The following is an 18662-nucleotide window of genomic DNA, read 5'->3' on the forward strand; positions in this document are numbered from 1 at the left end:
ATAGGCAGAAGGCGAAGATACCCCCGCGATGACGCCGGTTTTTACATTTCTCACGTTTTTCTCTGCGCAGACATATTGGCTCACTACTAGTTATTGAACTCCAGCAATGTATGTGGTTCACAAATCATAACAAGTCAAATTGACTTGCGCAAATTTAATCTGGCTAACAAAGCTATTTATATCTCGTCGTCTTGGTAGATGGCACGCGGGAATTGACGCGATGGCCATCTTGGGATCTCTTCATTGCAAGGAGTACTGCTGATCTGGCGCGAGCTGAATGAAGGACGAGCCTCTATCATGACTTTGATAGCCCAGTTGTTATCCATTGCTGTGGGATACTGGTGGGGTGTCACCACAGGTAGATCTGACTTAAGTGTAGCTGTGGGAAGTGGTTTTCTCACAGCCATCCACCCCCCTACACGCCATCTTGGTTAGGCGTTATTGCTGAGACTCGCCACACAGAAAATAGAAGTGATGAAAGAGGTTGAAGGAATTGAGAAAAGCACGTGGTTGCACTATATATATCAGATTCCAGTACTATCTTTGCGTCTTCTCGCATAGGTAGCTAGCTCGCTTGTGCATAGATCAGTTCATGAATCAGGACGTACACCAGCTCGACCAGTCCATCTTGATGGTGGCGTTCTGGATGAGATAGCCCGTCCCGTCGTCCTCGTTTGGCAGAGCATGGTGGGTCTTGAAGGAGTGGGTGTGTTTCCACGATACCTTTGCGCCCGCTGGCTTGCCGCTGTTGGGGATAATTGGTCAGTAACGATATGACAGAAGAAAAATTGGATCGGGATTCGGTGGCATTGGGCCTGAGAAAGAGGAAAACACTAACCCATAGGGTTTCAACAATGTACCCAAATAAGACGACTCCCAGTGATATGTCAAACAATCCGTCTCGTCCCGGTACCCAAACGATGGCAGGTTACCATCCAAGGTATATTTGAAAATCTCAGTGAACTTCGGGACGTAGTTCTCATGCACATTCGAGAATTGGACCCGAGATTTGGCGTATTCGCCGAACGGGGGAAGTTTCTTCCCGTTCCCTTCCGGTGCGGGATAATTATCCGTGAGGTCCGTCACGGTGAGATTGTCCCACATGTGAGATTTGGTGAAAGCGAGGTAGCCACCGTTGCTTTGCACCCCGCTATGGTCGTACCAGCATCGCAGGAAAACGCGGCCGCGGCCAGCTAGTTCGCTGTAGTAGGGGCAGAGCGGTGGGTGTACCGGACCGGGGCGTTGAGCGGAGATGCTGGTAGTGAGGAGGAGCAGAGAGAGGATGAGGCCAAAGCGCTGGATTAGGAGTCTGTGCATAGTAGAAGGAAGATAGATCAACGTGGGAGGCAAGGAAGTTGTACGAAGCTATGGAGATAGATGCAAGAAGGGAGCTGCGCGTATTTCTGTATGGAGCGTTCCATTGCGATTGATGTGACTGCACGCTTTAGAGACGCAGTCGACAGACGAGATACGTAAAGGCTCTAGAAAACGAAATTTGCATCTAAGGAACCGGTGAGATGCAGTGCTCATTGATGGTCAACTCGTATTCGGTTCAGCACAAGCCACGACCTCATGTTCAGACCAAGACATCAGGGGATCAGGGGAATTAGCGAATCGCACTTGCAGAATTCTTACCCGGGGAAACAAGCAATTCAATACTAGTTAGTACGAGCAGGACTCGTCCTGGGGCTCGAAAAAGTTTCGCTCGGGTCAGTGCCAGATGCGGTGACCCTTTCCATCAGGCATGGCCAATGAATTTCAGCGAACCAAGTTCTTAGAACTGCAGCATATAGCAGGTTTTTGGAAGGGTCCTGTATCAGACGCCCTCTGCTGGGAGGCCGGACAGTCATGTTACCGAGAAGTTCGGATACTGCACGCTATCTTGGTCGTGGGCTCCGATCGAAGGGGTTTTAACCGTGCGCGACAGAGTACGTTGACGACAGCTTTTACTGCCACCTTGCCGAAGTCTGGGAAGCAGATACAACGCCGCTTGACAGTGTTCTCCCAGGACTGACAAAAAATACATACATGAGATTGTTCGGCATCTTCTCAGAAGCGTATTTTAAGGGACGCGGCTGATATCTTCCACCGGAGTCAGAAAGGGTCTGATCTCAACTCAAGCTATGTAAGTTTATGGTAAATGCTCAATGATCTGTCTACAGCCCTTCTGACAGCGCCAACAATACTTCTAAAATACCACTCGTCAAGAAAAACCCGCGAGTCGGATGATTGCCCACTCTCTGAATGTCTATCTAGTCTAGTATCGGAGTCAACAGCGCGTGGTCAGCATAAGAGAACCGGCACACCCAATTCATGGCCAGAGACGGATAAGGCGACATAATGAGCTTCCTCGGGCACCCTGATTCAAAAGTCATTACGTTTTTATAAAGGGATCGGAACCGGATCTGGGCGCTCCAGGCGTTCACAAAGGTCTCGTATAATGCAAATCGCTTCAAGATGCTTCTCGGCGTCGGAGGGTTCGCAACCATGCACTTAGCAGCACAGACTGGATCTTATCATCTGCACGAGTGCAGAATGTACGTCAAGGTACTCACTGGCAGCAAGGTGTCGTTGAATATATCATTCTGCGGTCACGTGTTAATAGGAAAGTCTCATAACAACAACAGGTTTCTCCCAGAGTCTGTTGACAAACGGATTTTATCAATCGTGAAGGAGGCTGTCATCGCGGTGATCCTCACCCGTTCACCTGTTCAGTGTACGGAGACAATGCTGAGGCAATGACTTGGCATAATGGATGACTGCCCCCGGAGCCGAAGCGAAGGAAGCGTTGTTACAATGATGGCTGGCCCCGGGGGAGCCGGAATAAAAAAGACTTCCAAAACAACATAATTTCGTTGAATATTAGATGTCTAACTGTATACTTTTATGCAAAGTAGATCATATCACGGTAAGGCTTTAATTAAGCACACATTGATGGTAATTTTGGAGGGCCTCTTCCTGCAAGTAAGCGAAAACTACCCGCCAATGTGACTCCAGGATTTCAGACCCATCCGTCTTCATCAAGAACGTCTGGGCTTAATGAGCTGCCTAAGGTCTTCGTACGACAGGTAGCTTGCCTCAAGCTTGCTCGTAAGCAGATTTGTTTCATACCTAAGTTATACCATTGTTTGTAGTTATGGGAGGGAGGGAGAAGGAGGGCCGAAGCTTGGCGCAGAAATTTATGGGACTTCTCAGATCCCCTTCCTCTCCCCCCCTTCTTCATTCCCCTATTTCTCTACCAATACTCACTCAAATCTAGTGAACAATGGATTCTGAACGGGGAAATAGACGACGCGTCTGCCGAAAGTCTTATTCGATAGATCCTCCTTCTCCTGCACCATTGCGAACGCCAAAAACGATGCTCGATACGCCACGCCGTGCGCGCCTCCTTGCTGATGCACGCCACACAGCTGGCAAAATACCTCGTACAGAGCTATTTAAGATACATAATGTACCTAAATCAACTGGCTATCGAATCATTAAAGAAGCAACTGCGCGCCGCAGTAAGAGGATACACAATCGAGGCCGAAAACGAGTACTTGCTCCACATGAGTGCGAAGCAATTGAGGCCGTTGAAGATGCTAATTTTGGCTTTGCTTCGTCAAGTCATTTGAAGATGGCAAGGACAATTAGTATAACTAATGGCTGCGAACGTGCAATTCAACAGAATATGAAGGATTTTAGTGTAAAGACCTATATAGCCGCGCAGAAAAAAATGCTCTTACAATCACATATTAACGTCCGAATTATATAGGGATTTGAGCGTCGATATTGGTAATTGGATCAGTTTCTGAAGTATAGATGGTGTGATGAGTCTCATTTTGCTACTTGCTTACAAAGACAGGCTCGAATTCATCGTCGACCAGGGCTTGAAGCACGAAATGCCTTATCAAAGACTCAGTTTAAGCTCAAGCGTCAAAATCAGTCAGTCCATGTGTACGCAGTTATTGGATGGAATTTCAAGGGTCAGCCCCACTTCTACACCGGCTCCGGAGTAGGAGGACGTCTTATTCAGAGCGATTATATGGCTATTTTGAAAGAAATCGTCGCTCCTGATTGGGATAAAGATTACGTACTAATCGAAGATAATGACGGGCCTCATGGTACCAAGGGCAAGGGTCCTAACAAGGTTAAAGCACTCAAGGACCTTCTAGGGATCAAATGGGAGATGAACCCTGCTAATTCGCCTGATCTCAACCCTAGTGCCATAAATTTCGGCGCCAAGCTTCGGGCGGAAAGGCCTTTTTCGGGGTAGCACAGGATAGCATGGGTTTCGGGGCCCGAAAACCAGTTTGATGGATAAAAGTATCGTAGGAGGTATCTGGGATGCCCAATAAGGAATATGAGTGTATGCCAAGAGTATCTACCCGAGGAGTTACCGGGGCCTGCTTAAGCAGAGGAGAGCTTCTGCATAGAGCTCCAGTCACCAATCTGCGCCACAGGATCATGGCACACTCAAGACACACATCCAAATCCAGATCCAGATCCAGATCCAGGCAAGGGCAGGGGCAGGGTCGTGATGGGGTCCTGCCCTCGATCGCCGCCTTATTCGTGGTCAAATTCGATCCACGTCAAGGGTATGAAGACTTGGATTTCCCTTGGTTCATCACGCGCGGTCTCATCGAGGACAGGTACAAACTGGTCTGGAGCAGATCGATACCCGATGGTAAGCAGACTTCGTGTTTGATTAACGGCGGTTCCATTGATCTAGAATAGTCCAACTCGAAGGTGTCGTGGACTTCAAATCCTTGCCCTCCGGCCTACACAATGTCAAGGAAGATTTGGTGTGAGAGCCCCTGACCAGGGTCCTGTGCGACTCAGCACTGAAGCAGTGGATCAGATACTTTATTCACAATAGCTGTGCCGGTATAAGCGCCTTCGTCAATGTGCCTGGGGACAAATCTCAACGAAATGCGGAGATGCTGGCTGTCGGCGCATTGGTGCCCTTGACCTATGGAAGACTTGGAAAGAGTTGGCGGCATGCTGAGGGGCTTCAAAAACTGGCAAAGTAAGTAATCCATAAGGACCGGGAGCTTGATTCTAACCGATATCACGACTGCAGTGAGCACATCTCAAATGTCGACCGCCTGCATATGCTGGAGGAGTACTGGGGGGAAAACAGGCTCCAAGAAGGACATAACGTGGAAGAGACGGTAGATGAATCACCTACACTTATACCGAAACCTTCTTCGAAAAGCAGTCCTCGGCTGAATGGATACCGTCGGCCTCGTGCTATCAGTGATGCCACGGCAATGATGACCTCGCGTCAGACACTTTCACCACATCATCCTGCTATCTCGCTACCTAGACTCATCAACGACGTGGGACCTCTCATATTTCCCCTATATCGAGCTGCTCTTCTGCGAAAGCGTATCCTCATCGTAGGAGAACCACCAGTAGAGCCTAATTGTAATTTTGGTACAGCCAACTGGACTCCCGACACTGTCCTTGGTACCAGACAACTGACAGCTTATAGTCTATGATATCTCGATCATCTCGTCTGTACCAGAGTCTCTCCTGCCACTACTACCAGTCGACAGCATACCACCCCTCAGCCTTCGTCCCCTTTTCAATGTTGGCGTCACCGACATTCCAATCCTCGAAAACTCCCCACAACACCAGTCCTCCACCAACACCGAACCCACCTCGGAGTTCTCACCCAGCTGGATAGCCTGCACAACTGACGACGTCCTCGCCACAAAACCCCAACTCTACGATATCCTCGTCGACCTGCCTCCTTCCTCCCAATCAGCCCCAATCATCCACCCTACACCACCAAGCCCTCCAGCCGCTTTTAAAAAGCATACCCCCTACCCCAAGATCTACCCTAGCTCTCCGCTCCTCTCCCGTCTCGCCCCACAACATGGCATCAAAGCCACCCGCCGAGACCTTCGCCGCTACCTCACCCTCCGCTCCAATCTGCGCAATCTACCGTCTGCAAAACCGCCTGCCCCTGCCCCAAACATACCGCCAGAACGACGAGACCGCACAGCACCCCGCCCGGAGGACGACGATGATATCGAGGACCAGGACTCTACGACGTCAGATTCCAGTCTGTTCAGCACCTTCTCCCGTACGTCAGTAATTGAATCCACACCCTGGGCACTGATAGCATATACGAGTTTCATCTGGTGGGCTTCTGCTGGAGAGAAGAAGAGGGGGTTAGGTGAGGATGATGAGCAGCAGGTTTCAGAAGACGAACAGGATCGTGCTCTTCTTCTTTCGGGCCATGATGAAGCTGAAGCGGAAGAGGGAGAAGGACAGGAGGACGAAGAGAGGTTTGGTGGGCTGTCCAAAGAGACGGCTATAGTGGGTTATTTCCATCGGTTAACTGGGTTGATCTTCACAACGGTTAGCGACGCTATCAGCCGGGTGGATGGGGAGGGTGTTAGAAGAGGAGGAGATTATACGAAATACGCGGATGACAACGAGAACGAGAGCGCTGGAAGGGGTCAAAGCAGGGAAGAAGCTGTTCACGGTCTGGGACTCATGTCGCCCTCCGACGAGCCGGCCGACATCGCGGCAGGGAAGGACGCGGGAGGAAGAGAAGAAGGAGAAGACGCGGACACGGCAGTCGCTGCTCCTTCGAACGGTGAAGGCGAAGATGAACCTCTCCTCCCTCAAGCATCCTCTTCGAAAACCCCTTCTCTGTCATCCTCCCTCGATGAAGAGAGACCCACTGCGCTCGTCGAAATAACAAGCGAAGACATGGCGCAAATGGGCCTCGACGTGTGGAGTAGTGCCGACCGGTCCTTTGTGGAGGAATTGGTGCTTCTATGGTGGGGACGCGAAGCGGTGGTGAGGGGAGGTAGAGTCGAGTGCTGTGGTGTCCGGGTCTTGTAGGCCCTAATTAACAAGTGAGGAGGGGGCTTGGCTGGAGATGTACAGAAGTGGTTTGGGGGAAGAAAAGAGCGGCTTAAGCTGGGATGGAATGGGTGCGAGGACGGTATTTAAGGACAGGGCTTGTTTACTGGGCCAGGGGAGTGGATGATTGGTCAGAGTAGCCAAGCCGGAGGGGAGATGTGAATTTCCCAAAAAGGAACTTGGCCCCGAGGAGGATAGTGCTGGTTTTGGAAAATCATGGACGTCTGATACACTGGTAACACTGGAATGACGTTCCCTCGCTTTTTCATTTCATGCACTAGAGAGATTGCAGAAGCGGCCGTACTGCCGTTGTTCTCAAATTGTCAATGTCAATGTCAATGTCAATATCAATATCAGTGTCAATGATGGGCCACGGATCTATCTTGTTTTCTACTTTGAGTAATCAGTTGACTGGTTGACTGGTCAGATCTGATTGGATTTGGTTCGATTTGGTTTGATGCTGTCAAGGGAGCTGTTTCTGGTGGACATCTATGTCTGTGTTTGTGCTGGTGGAGGTTCGGAGTGGAGTGGAGTATAGGATGAAGACGAACTGAGGAGGGGAGGAGCTAGGATAAGATAAGAGAGGGATGGTAAGAGAGTGGAGGGAAAGAGGACGCATTCATCAGGAAGTAGGTAGGCAGAAGCCAAAAAGCTGTTCTGTGATCAGAGTTTTGAGCCGGGTACATAGATAAGCATGCAGAGCAGAGCAGTAGGAAAGCAAGCAAGCATTTTGTGTCGAAGTTCGTAGGGTGCGGAAAAAGTAGAAACGATGCTGTTGGCATTCGTAAGCTGAATGCCATTTCAAGACACTTACCTTCTTGGGCGGCATGTTGTAGTCTGTGAGGTGGTTGCGCGGCCGAGGGACGAGGTCAGGCTGTGCCAGTGACCGTTTTGCTGAGACTCTGAAGGCTGATCAGAGCGAGGATGAGTGGTTCGTTCTCGAAAAGTTGGGAAGCCGATTTCATATGCAGAACAGGAAGTAAGTCAAAGGGACGAGGGGTAGGTTGAAGGGATGACGATTAAGCCAATCCTACTAGATCTTCACTTGGGTTGCTGTCTGGGTGTTTCTGGTCGCGAGCCATCCTGGTACAATCATCATGTACTCGTGGTATAGAGTCCAGTCAAGCATGCGGCGTGTGAAGAAGTCGGGCTTGAGCGGGGTGGAAAGCTTGTGCGGCTCGAGGCACTGTGTTGAGGATCTAGAAGGGCGGTGCGATGCCGAATACATGTCTCACCACAGGTAGCATGCTGGCTGGGCACGGTCGAAGGCGTAACAACGATGAATGGGTAGCGGCATGCAGCTAGGACAGGTGGCGGCTAGCAATGGTATAGCGGAAAACACACTGCTTCGGGTCTCCAGGACTGGATGAAGGTTGGACGACGAGCGTATGCTCAGCCGAGAAAAGAGCAAGAAACAATGATCACTGTGCTATCAGGAAGATGAAGCCTGTTCCAGCTGAGAGGAAAACATAAGCATACTCGTTCAATGTGGAACATAAAAAGCCAGCCGCGGACCGCTGAAAACGAAACAGTGCACAACCAAGGCAGTCATGTTTATGTCGCTGGGTACTACAAACTGCTGAAATCAAAGAAGTCATCAAACATATTCATGTCCAATGTGTTCATACCGTCAGCAATCGGGTTGCCGGTGTTGCGATTGCTCTCATCCAAAGCATTCCCTCTGTCGATTCCACCTCCCATTACTTGATCGTTCGCATCCTTCGTGAATCCGTCTCTCAACTCTCTTTCGTGAACGGTTGTTTCTTGGAGATCGACGCAGACACCTCTGTCGTCGAATTCTCCTGCTTCGGGTTGCTCTCGGCTCCACTCACTCCACAACATATCCTCCGCATCGAGATCCGCAGGTTCCTGGCTGATTTCCATACTTTCGTGGCTTTTGTAGGCGGCACGTATTATGCGGCTCTGTCCATCTATATTAGTCGCTTCGCCCTCATCAATCACCTCGTCTTGATCAGCAATCACTTCTTGATCAGTAATCACTTCGTCTTGATCAGCAATCTCTTCGTCCTCATCAGTAATCTCTGCGTCCTCATCAGTAATCTCTGCGTCCTCATCGGTAATCGCTGCATCCTCATCGGTAATCTCTTCGTCAGATAGACAGCTCCCTAGCCACTCCTGATAATACTTTGTCCAACGTGCCTTTTCATGCAGGTAGTTCTCTAGCCACCATCGATAATGTCCTTCAAGGGGTACTTCCTTAGGTTGGAACCTTTTTCCACACTCTGGACAGCGTTCATCCAAGGATACTATCTCAGGTCGGAACTTCTCCCCACACGACTGACAATATTCTCCAAAGTATTTTTCCTTGAATCTGAGGTGCTCTTGCCGGTTCTGACAGAACTGGTCAAAGGACAGTCTAGACGTCTGGATGTGAGTATCGTTGTAGACAGCTAGATCAGACTGTGCGAAAACCTCCTCAGGATCAATTCCGCACAATGCAAGAGCCTCGGCCCACTCATGCTCCCGGCCATATTTGCGGGCGACCATAGTTGGTGTTTGACCTCTGTTATTGATTGTGTATATGTCCGCACCGGCGGTTATGAAAGCCAAGAGTAGTTGCAGTGGCTCTGTAACACTGAGATAAAATGAGTTTTCACGTAGCCTCATTACGCGGTCTTCATAGAATAATACAGCTCCTCTGGGTTTGCGTGGTTCGATTTCATGATAGCGTTGGCATTTGAGAAGTGTGTGGAGAACGTTGTCTCCATTGGAAAGGCGACCTAAGATGTTGGTTTTCCTTTTCAGCAGAAGAATTGCTTTATCAACAATATGGAATGCCGCAACAAAGTAATACCCACAGAGGCGGGCAAGCTGGAATAGGGGTTCCTCTTCCGAATCCACCCAATAGGTGGGTTTACAAGTATTCTTTGGACCGATGAATAGTCCTTCGATATTTAGTATGTGCTCCAATGTAGCCTAATAATAATTAGCGCAGTGCGAAGCTCACTTGGAGTGCTTGAATCTACACTAGAGTAAAGCCGAACTGCTTCCGCGAAGCAGTTCTGCGACCCGCCGCCTTCAGAACTGAGCGAAAGATCCGCGCCAGCTTCCAAAAGTGCTTTGCGGCAGTGAGCATTCATATTGCATACTACCTCATTCATATCAGAGTCAAGCATGCGGCACATAGAGTGTAATGGACTATACTTGTTAGCATGTCCTATCAGCACACGAAGTACTAAAGGAACATAACAGCATCATTAAGATAGGGAGAAAATTGGACAGACTAACTGACTAAACTTACCCACTCCAACCGTACTCGTCTATTTCAATTGCATTAGGGTCGGCCCCTTTGTCAAGCAGATATTTGCACATATCTATCTCCGAAGAATGGACTGCATACTTTGTAGAGGTTATTATTCGTTTCAAGGACGCTTTATAACAACTCACGTTGAGCAATGACCGTCCGTCCTCATCGCGATCAGTCAGTCGTGCAGTACCTTCTTCAAGTGCTTGAATCAGCTCTTTGACTTGGCCACGTTTGACAATACGAAAGACCTCTGAGTGATTTGGAATCATTGCTCGGTACGTTATCTTCGCTGGCAGATTAAGGTGTGGAGTGAAGTCAAACATGATTAGGGACGAAGCTGCTACTTTGCGACTTGGGACCATCGCCATTCTTACGGTGAAGGCTTCGTCTGCAAAGTTAATAGTTTCTTCGTCACCAACGTTAGGAGGAGACCGATCTGAAGTGGCCCACAATGAAAGTTGTACGCTTCCGTATGGTGTCATCCAGGATATACATCTGTGACGGCCTCGTGACGGAATAACCCCCAGACTTCGACTTGATAGGCCAAGTGTAGTCTCATGTGGATCTGGAGGTTCCTCTTAGTACACAGGATTAAAGGGGCAACGATGCTGGAACCTACTGTTAACTTCCGTATCAACTATAATCCTCCGAGGAAGGTTCATCAAATCTTGCACTCGTGCAACTATTTTCTTTCGGATAGCGTTTTCCTGATAACTCCATCCAGAAGCCCACTTCCTGAAATGGATTTTCATTGGTTTGCAGTCAAGAATCAACTGGAAATCCTTGAAAATACTTCTTGCTTCCTGAGCCTCTAAGGCAAGTTTGTGAACATGAGCGAAAAGTCTTCGTATAACAGCAGTTTTCATGTCGCTCTGGATTGTTGGCTCAATGGCTGGTGCCTGGTACTCTGAGAATGCGCTAGGGATCATTGTCGGAGATCCGGGACTAGAATTTGTAACTATACTTATTTCGCTCGTTATTGCTATATCAATTAGTATGACGGATAAGACAAAAAAGGAGTATAATGTATTAACTTACGTGACAAAGGACTTGTAAGTAGCACTGGATGATTTATAATACTTTCTTTCATCCATCGAGCCAGCTTTTCTGCAGTAATTTTATGGCCTCGAATTCTGACATGCCTGCTCTCCTTTCCAACGCTGTATTTTCGATGCTGGATATGTTGAAGAATTGTCCTACGTTCCTTCGTTTTTACGTTTCGCTCAAGCTTCATTTGTTGAATCTTGGCTTTGTATTGGCGCTCTCTAGATGGAAAATTAGCTTGAAAGTAAGGGCAATATTATTCAGAGCCGCCTGATGAGAATTGACTATTTTCATTGACGGGGTATTATAACTAGTCAACTTGTCTTATTGTCTATTTATAAATCTGAATATGTAAAGGGACACTTACGTTGCTATAAGCCCAAACTCTTTGTTGATAATCTCACGTAGTTGTTTGATGGACTTTTCTTCGACGACATAAAGCTGCTTAATCCGACTCTCAGATGGCTTCCATTTTTTTGCTGACATAGTGGGAGCCTTTGGAGCCCGCATTCGTGTGGATGATGGAGCATTCTGAAGCTGAAGCTGAGGCTGAGGCTGTGACAGGGTAGTCATCAATAGGTTATTCTGTGCCTGAAAACGGACGCTAGAGTGGCTGAACGACGTTTCATTGCGACAAGACGTCAAGCCAAGCGAGTCCGTACTGTCGCTGGCGTGTGATGTTAGAGGCTCGAATGACATTGTAAAGGAAATTTTAGAGGTATAACTCCAATGTTATAGGACGCAGGATCGTTGGAACTCTCTATGTGAATGCGAGGAGTTCGTCAAGTTGATCGATGTTGAGATTGACTTGGATCGTAGAGAACAAGGAAGTCTCAAACAATGCTTTATAGATCAGCTTATGTAGTCACCTCCTTCATCTTTCAATCCTAGCACTATGTGCCATCTGCTTAGAAGGCATCCAATCATCATGGTTCATGTAACACCTAACACGCCTATGCAAGGCTGTAAAGCTAGGTGGTCGACGAAAAGTACTATCTTGATGTTGGCCAGTGAGCGGGCTTGAGGGTCTCCAATCATCACGTCATAACAAACCTAAATGCAAGGCAGTGCAGCTCGGGGTAGTCAGCAAAAAGTACAATCTTGATGTTGACCTATGAGCGACAGAGGAGAACAAAAAGTACAATCTTGATGTTGGCCTATGAGCGACAGAGGAGGACTGTGGCGTTCGCTGCTCTAGGAATATTTGACTCGGAATGTTATGCTAAAGCGGCAATGCTTTATTTAACTAAGTTGTTCACTGTCTCACTGTGCGCAAGAAAGTCCTATCCTTTTAGGATACCTAAATTGATACAATAAGGTTTATTGGATGACACTGCTCAGAATGACTGATATCCTTGTGGTTGTACTAATTCACTGAGCCGCTGCGGGACCATCAAACATGACCAACATAGCTTTAACATTACATAGTACTTTTTTGATTAGCTTTCATTGTCCATTGGGTATCAGCGAAGGGTCGTTGTGAATCTGATCTAACGAGGCAAAGTAATATGAAGCAGACTTCTCCATTGCCTCCCAGCTCAGTATATTCTCCTCATAGGCCGATAGCAGTTCTCCAGCTCTTCACGGTATCATGGGTAAGAAGTGGTCGGACCTATATTCATTCCAAGACGACTGAAAACACCACAGCTCTTGCTCCGAGCGAGACCCTTGCCCTTGCCACACTCATTCTCAGCATTCCAGGCATCGCAGCCACGGTGATCGGGGTCTTCATCAGCTATCAAAACTTCAAGCAATTTCAAGCAATAGGTAGGGCTCAGCGCGTCACATTCGTCAACAGGAAACTCTGATCATTTTTGTACAGCTTATGAATCCAGCATTCTTCCAATCTATCGGCTTCCTTCTCGTACGTTGTTACCTTACACGACAGGCTTCGACACTTACACTATCCGAATCCAAACGACAAAGTCAGGGAGGAAGAGGATACTGCGTGCCATATATTTCAAGCGAAGAGAGTTGTAAAGAGACCTCCATAAAAAGATGTGTCGAATGAAGGCAAGGAGACTCACCGAAAGAGAGAGACTTTAGAAAAGTGGAAGAGAGGAGGGAACATCGAGTAACTTGTATCCATTGCTTGAAAGAAATAGTAAAAGGGCATTGAGGAAATACCTAGATTTGATCTTGTCTCAAGTCTACCTTTCCTATAGATTAAGTGAGTACAACGGGAATGGAGTGAAGTATCTTCAAACAGCTTTCCATTCATGAACTGTGGATATTCATTGAAGCGCTCAAAGAAGATTTGGAGATCACTTGGGCTTGAGTTTGCAGCGCATGTGTTGAGCTCTTCATTCTGGACAGCAAGCGGGAATTCCAAAATTCTTTAAAGGTGACATGTGACGTGTCACATGAGCTCTGCCCGCTGCAATACTATATAGCGAGTACTCTGTGTGTCCATGGATTACATCGTCGATTTCACAGCCGTGATCGTGCTCCAAGTCACCGCTCCACCCACTTTGATAACTAATATTGTCATTGCACTGTAGTTCAAGTGCAACATTTTTGATATCCTTCATGCCCGAACTGCTCTTCCAGGTTTATCTGCGTCAAGCACCACGGGTGTGGCGGTGCTCTGTAACGGAGATGTACCCACTCCTTGCTAGGCCGGGATCCGTATTCTTAGAGAGTTTGCTGCGTCTTGCTGTCAGAGCTGCCGGTTTGGTAGAGCGCGAGGTTGCTGTCATGCTGCATTATGAGGTAGTGCGGCCCGTTCGGAGTCAGTGGTACATCGTTGCTCATCAATTGCTGATTCGGCACGTGCTTGAATGCAACGCCGGCTTCGAGCGGCGGCGCAGTGCAGTGCAATGATGGTGAACACCTGGTTGTCGATTGAAGTGAATGGTCAAGCGATTATTATTGGGAATCCAGTCTAGTCGCTAGTGATGTGCGGTTTTGGGTCTAGCCTCTCTTGGCTAAGGCAACACGTCACCCATTATCATCTCTCTAATGTTAAAGCACCACCAGGCTTAAGTAATTCGCTGGAAAGTGGGGTAAGCTTAAAAATGCGGTCCATAAGGATCAGCATTCTAATGAGATAAAGTATATCTCTTTCTGTCTACTTGAGATTGGTTGAGAAATAATCAGTGCTTTAGAGCGCTAAGACTACAGTGTGATGGATGGAGTATCTCCTCTGCTATGGCGCAGGAAATACACGGGACCAGCCACGCACTCGGATGGCAGCGCCGATGGCGTATCCACAACGGCACGCGGAACTCTTGCCGTCAAGCTACTATGCCGCCGATAGAGGCATCCGTACGGCACGTGGCTCCCCGTACGAGTACCATGGAACAGGAGATTGATACGACCCCTTTAGGGAAGTACAATCTCCTCCAGAGGGAAGCTACCGCTTCTGGCCCTGCAGATACTCCGTCGGATCCTCTGCGCAGGTTAACTAGTAGCACCCCTTGTGTTCGATGGAGGAGTATATAGAGTAGAGCGCTGGCCGCAATGTAGATAGACTCCTCAGCTTACGTTTTAGCAATCTATGGACTATTGACTTGTTCTAGTTAGCCATTGGAGAACCCATCTGGGGTTATTTGACTGTGTGAGAAAGTCGTTGCTCCGGGAGTAACGCAAGGTCCGTTCGATACAAATACCCTGTACCGTACGAAGGTTTGAGAACTATTGAGTCAAGATGGTTCGTGATCAAACAGAGAGAAGGGAGAGTGGCGAAGTTCGCTATCCTTCCTTGAGCAACCGGAGACGGAGCCTAGACGAAGCCCCTCCTACGGATCAAGACGCCCTGCGCGCATTGATCGAACACGCGGAGAGAGCGACGGATGATCCATCGGCTCTTCCAGCCTTCATGGCACTGGTCAACGAGAATCAGACACACGCAGCGGCGTTTGTACTAACATTGGCAGCTGTCTACGAGGAAGAGAAAGCCCTCCGTCTGGAGAAGGAGGCCGAGCATCGAGAAGTCCTCCAGGAGAAGGAAACTTGGGAAGAAAGATACCAAGACCTTGACGGAGGCACTAGCATCGAGATTGAGGCTCTGAAGGATCGACTCCGTGACAAGGAGGAGATCATTCAGAACCTCCGCGACAAGGTTACGGCGATACCAAAGCCGCAAGTTCGAGTGGAATCTCCATCGGGGACTTCAACGGAACAAGAGTCGCTGCCTCAAAGGCAGGCCTCGTTGGAAGCGACTCCGAGCCCCTCGACAGTGCTTGGTACGAAGACAGAGAAGCTGCCTCATCCAGAGGTCTTTGAGGATGGATCTCCTCAGAAGTTTCGCTCTTGGTTGTCAGCCATGAAGATGAAGTTCATGGTTAACGCGGCGCTCTTTCCGACAGAGCTATCCAAGGTCGCCTATGTACAATCACGCACAGGCGGCGACGCTCGGGAATTGCTTAGGTCATATTTCGAGGACTTCGAGAGGGCCCAGATTTCAGATATATTTGCGGACCTTTCAACTCGATTCGATTCTCTGTTTCGACAAGAGACTACTCATAAGGAGTATCACTACTTACAGCAAAGGCAGCAGGACCTCGCTGCATTCTTAGGGGATTTCTGACGGCTTTCTCACGAAGCAGAGGTCCGAGAAGAGGATCAGATCGTGGACCTTCGAGACAAGATTCGAGATGATCTAAAGCAAGTGATCATTCTCCGCAGATATGCATCAATTCAGGAGATGATTACAGACCTGACATACGCCGACATGAACAGTCAACGTATTGCCTCAAATAAACCAGCAGCCAGCGCCAGCACGCCAGCGAAACCTTTGGTTCCTAGCACCCGTCAATCTGCTAGCGAATCAACAGCGAAGGAGGAGAGGCTAGTGGCTAAGCCACGACTTCCGAGAAATGTGTCCACAGTAAGGTGCTACCGTTGCGAGAAAATGGGACACTACGTAAAGGATTGCCCTCAGGCACAAGAGCAATCAGGAAAAGAGCTGCCCGCCACTAAGACGTCGTGAGCGGGCCCAGCAACGCAACCAATGGAGAAGCCATAGGGATCCCCGTCGCAGTAGCGGAGGGTGATTTCGAGGCTCCATTTCTGGTTGACGTCAGCGTTAGGAGGGGAAAAGAAAGATTGACGGTATTAGCACTATTAGATACAGGATGTCGGTTAAGCGCAGTCATAGATTATCAATTAGCAGAACAACTTTGTAAAAGGTTGCAAATTGATATAGTAGACCTGGCCAAACCTATTCCTATCTCTGATTTTGCTAGTGAGATCCATCAATCCATCTCTCAGGCCCTCCATTTGCCTATACGCGTTGGCGAACACTAGCAGGGATCGCAGATCTTCTATGTGACGAAGGCTGCGTACCCTATGATCTTGGGGAAGAAGTGGATGAGGCTACACGGCTGCATTCCAGATCCCAGGGATTTATCAGTAAAGTTTGCAAGGGATTGCGATTGTGAAGAGCAACTTATATTCCAGCAGAACTGCAAGAGTCAGAGTAACAAGCCCAAGGCTAAGGAGCAAGCAGCAGAGAAAGAACCGATGAAGAAGTCACGTGACGAATTTGGCTATACATGTACAGCCAAATTCCAGACTAACCTGATCAGGACATTGCCACTACAGGTGACGAAGATTCTCAAGCGTCCTGAGACAGCCCCGGCCGTTTCGCGACCTCTACGCCCTGTCAAGGTAGAGAAGACTCTGGGTAGCAGGACAACCACAGCTATCACCCACAGAAGAAAGGTCAAAGAGGCCAGGGCAGCCCAGCACAGCACTGAGCCTGTGAGCATCACAGCATTCGCGCGATTGTCAACCACCCCTGGTGCAGAAATGTTCGCTATCACAATAGAGGACATAAATGAACATGTTGAAAAACAGATCCAGCCAGAACCAGACCCGAAGGAGGTTCTTCCAGTGGAATTTCGAGAATTCGCAGATGTCTTCTCGAAGGAGGCTTCTGATACTCTTCCGGAGCACAGGGAGGAGTACGACCATAAGATCGAACTGGAAGCAGGTGCCGAGCTGCCACGGACGCAGCCCCTGCGTAGGATGAGCCCAGAGGAGCTCAAGGTGGTCAAGAAATACATCGAGGAGCATCTCGAGAAGGGGTTCATTGAACCAAGCACCGCCTCGTTCGCATCGCCAATTCTTCTGGTACGGAAACCTTAAGGGGGACTCCGTTTCTGTGTCGATTTTAGGGATCTGAACGCTATTACAAAGAAGAATAGCTACGCCATCCCTCGGATCGACGAGACTATGAGTCTTCTTGGAAAAGCTATAGTCTTCTCCAAGCTGGATATTCGACAGACATATCACCGGATTCGTTTAGCGACCAAGAAGGACTGCGAACTCACCACGTTCAGCACTGCGTATAGCAACTACCGATATAGGGTATTACCATTCGGATTGACCTCTGCGCCGGCGACGTTCCAACGCTTCATGAACGAGAAATTCATGAAGGTGCTTGGAAAATTCGTTGTGCTGTACCTAGACGACATCTTGATCTTCAGCCAATCGAGAGAAGAACACGAGCAACACGTACGGGAAGTCTTACAGATTCTCCGCAAAAGTAATATTCAGGCTGACATCAAGAAATGCGAGTTCTATACACAGTCAGTGAAGTATCTCGGTTTGATCGTGACTCCAGAGGGCATTCGGATGGATCCAGAGCGCGTACGAGTCGTTCGGGAGTGGGAGAAACCCAAGCCAGGAGATATCCGCGCGGTGCGGAGATTCCTAGGGTTTGTCAACTTCTATCGACGATTCTGCTTAGGATTTAGCAAGGTAGCAAGGCCGCTGAATGACTTATTGAAGAAGGATGCAGGGCGTATTTGGGATGACCGTTGTACAGAAGCATTCCAGGCGCTGAAGGATCTGATTTCGAAGGAGCCAGTCCTAGCTCATTTCAATCCTGAGAAGGAGACGGTTGTGGAATGCGATGCCAGTGATCATACTATTAGTGGTGTACTCTCGCAAAGAGACAAAGATGAAGAACTCTATCTAGTAGCGTTCTTCTCAGCAAGCATGGCACTAGCAGAGCGTAATTACGCTATTTATGACAAGGAACTGCTGGCTATTATTCGCTGCTTTAAAGAATGGTCGCTAGAGCTGCGCTTATTAGGAGAGGATCCTGTTCGAGTACTCACAGATCATAAGGCTCTGGAGTATTTTATGTCAACAAAGAAGCTAACACGTCAGCAAGCACGCTAGGCGGAGTTGTTATCTCAATACAACTTCAAGATCGGATATCGCCCAGGAGCTGCCAACGGAAAAGCTGACGCATTAACTCAAAGGGAAACTGAGATCCTAAGAGCGAAGGAGGATCCTAATCTGCATCAGACCCTTCTGCAATCAGACATGCTGTCCGAGAAGGTGAAAGACGACCTGAAGATCTCGGTAGTGCAGGCGTCGCCAGAGGAGGAAGATTTGCCGCTCTGGAAGAGGGTAGAGAAAGAGAATCGGGTTGACGAGACGTTCAACGCGATTAGGATGGAGAAACGAGTAGAGAACCCAAAGAAGAAAATATTTGGGTACAACATTCAAAATTGTGAAGACAAGGAAG

The 18662-nt window shown here is 48.5% G+C and overlaps 4 protein-coding genes across 4 annotated transcripts; 2 read left to right on the forward strand and 2 right to left on the reverse strand.

The window, feature by feature from the left end:
• Positions 1-597: 597 nt before the first annotated feature.
• EPUS_02816 (uncharacterized protein) lies at positions 598-1317 on the reverse strand (the record flags this gene model as incomplete). Its single annotated transcript, XM_007803576.1, has 2 exons — positions 598-745; positions 839-1317. The coding sequence occupies 2 exons, from the start codon at positions 1315-1317 to the stop codon at positions 598-600; spliced, it is 627 nt and encodes a 208-aa protein (XP_007801767.1).
• A 3129-nt stretch (positions 1318-4446) lies between these two features.
• EPUS_02817 (uncharacterized protein) lies at positions 4447-6843 on the forward strand (the record flags this gene model as incomplete). Its single annotated transcript, XM_007803577.1, has 5 exons — positions 4447-4666; positions 4717-4786; positions 4841-5008; positions 5063-5409; positions 5477-6843. 5 exons carry the CDS (start codon positions 4447-4449, stop codon positions 6841-6843), a joined length of 2172 nt encoding a protein of 723 aa, XP_007801768.1.
• A 1590-nt stretch (positions 6844-8433) lies between these two features.
• On the reverse strand, positions 8434-11662 carry EPUS_02818 (uncharacterized protein; the record flags this gene model as incomplete). The annotated part of the gene is made up of 7 exons (XM_007803578.1): positions 8434-9801; positions 9975-10023; positions 10127-10224; positions 10273-10697; positions 10752-11114; positions 11171-11397; positions 11544-11662. 7 exons carry the CDS (start codon positions 11660-11662, stop codon positions 8434-8436), a joined length of 2649 nt encoding a protein of 882 aa, XP_007801769.1.
• A 3163-nt stretch (positions 11663-14825) lies between these two features.
• On the forward strand, positions 14826-15707 carry EPUS_02819 (uncharacterized protein; the record flags this gene model as incomplete). The annotated part of the gene is made up of 1 exon (XM_007803579.1): positions 14826-15707. One exon carries the CDS (start codon positions 14826-14828, stop codon positions 15705-15707), a length of 882 nt encoding a protein of 293 aa, XP_007801770.1.
• Between the last annotated feature and the right edge of the window lie 2955 nt (positions 15708-18662).

This window comes from Endocarpon pusillum (assembly GCF_000464535.1).
Source record: "Endocarpon pusillum Z07020 unplaced genomic scaffold scaffold2538, whole genome shotgun sequence".
Lineage (NCBI taxonomy): Eukaryota > Fungi > Ascomycota > Eurotiomycetes > Verrucariales > Verrucariaceae > Endocarpon > Endocarpon pusillum.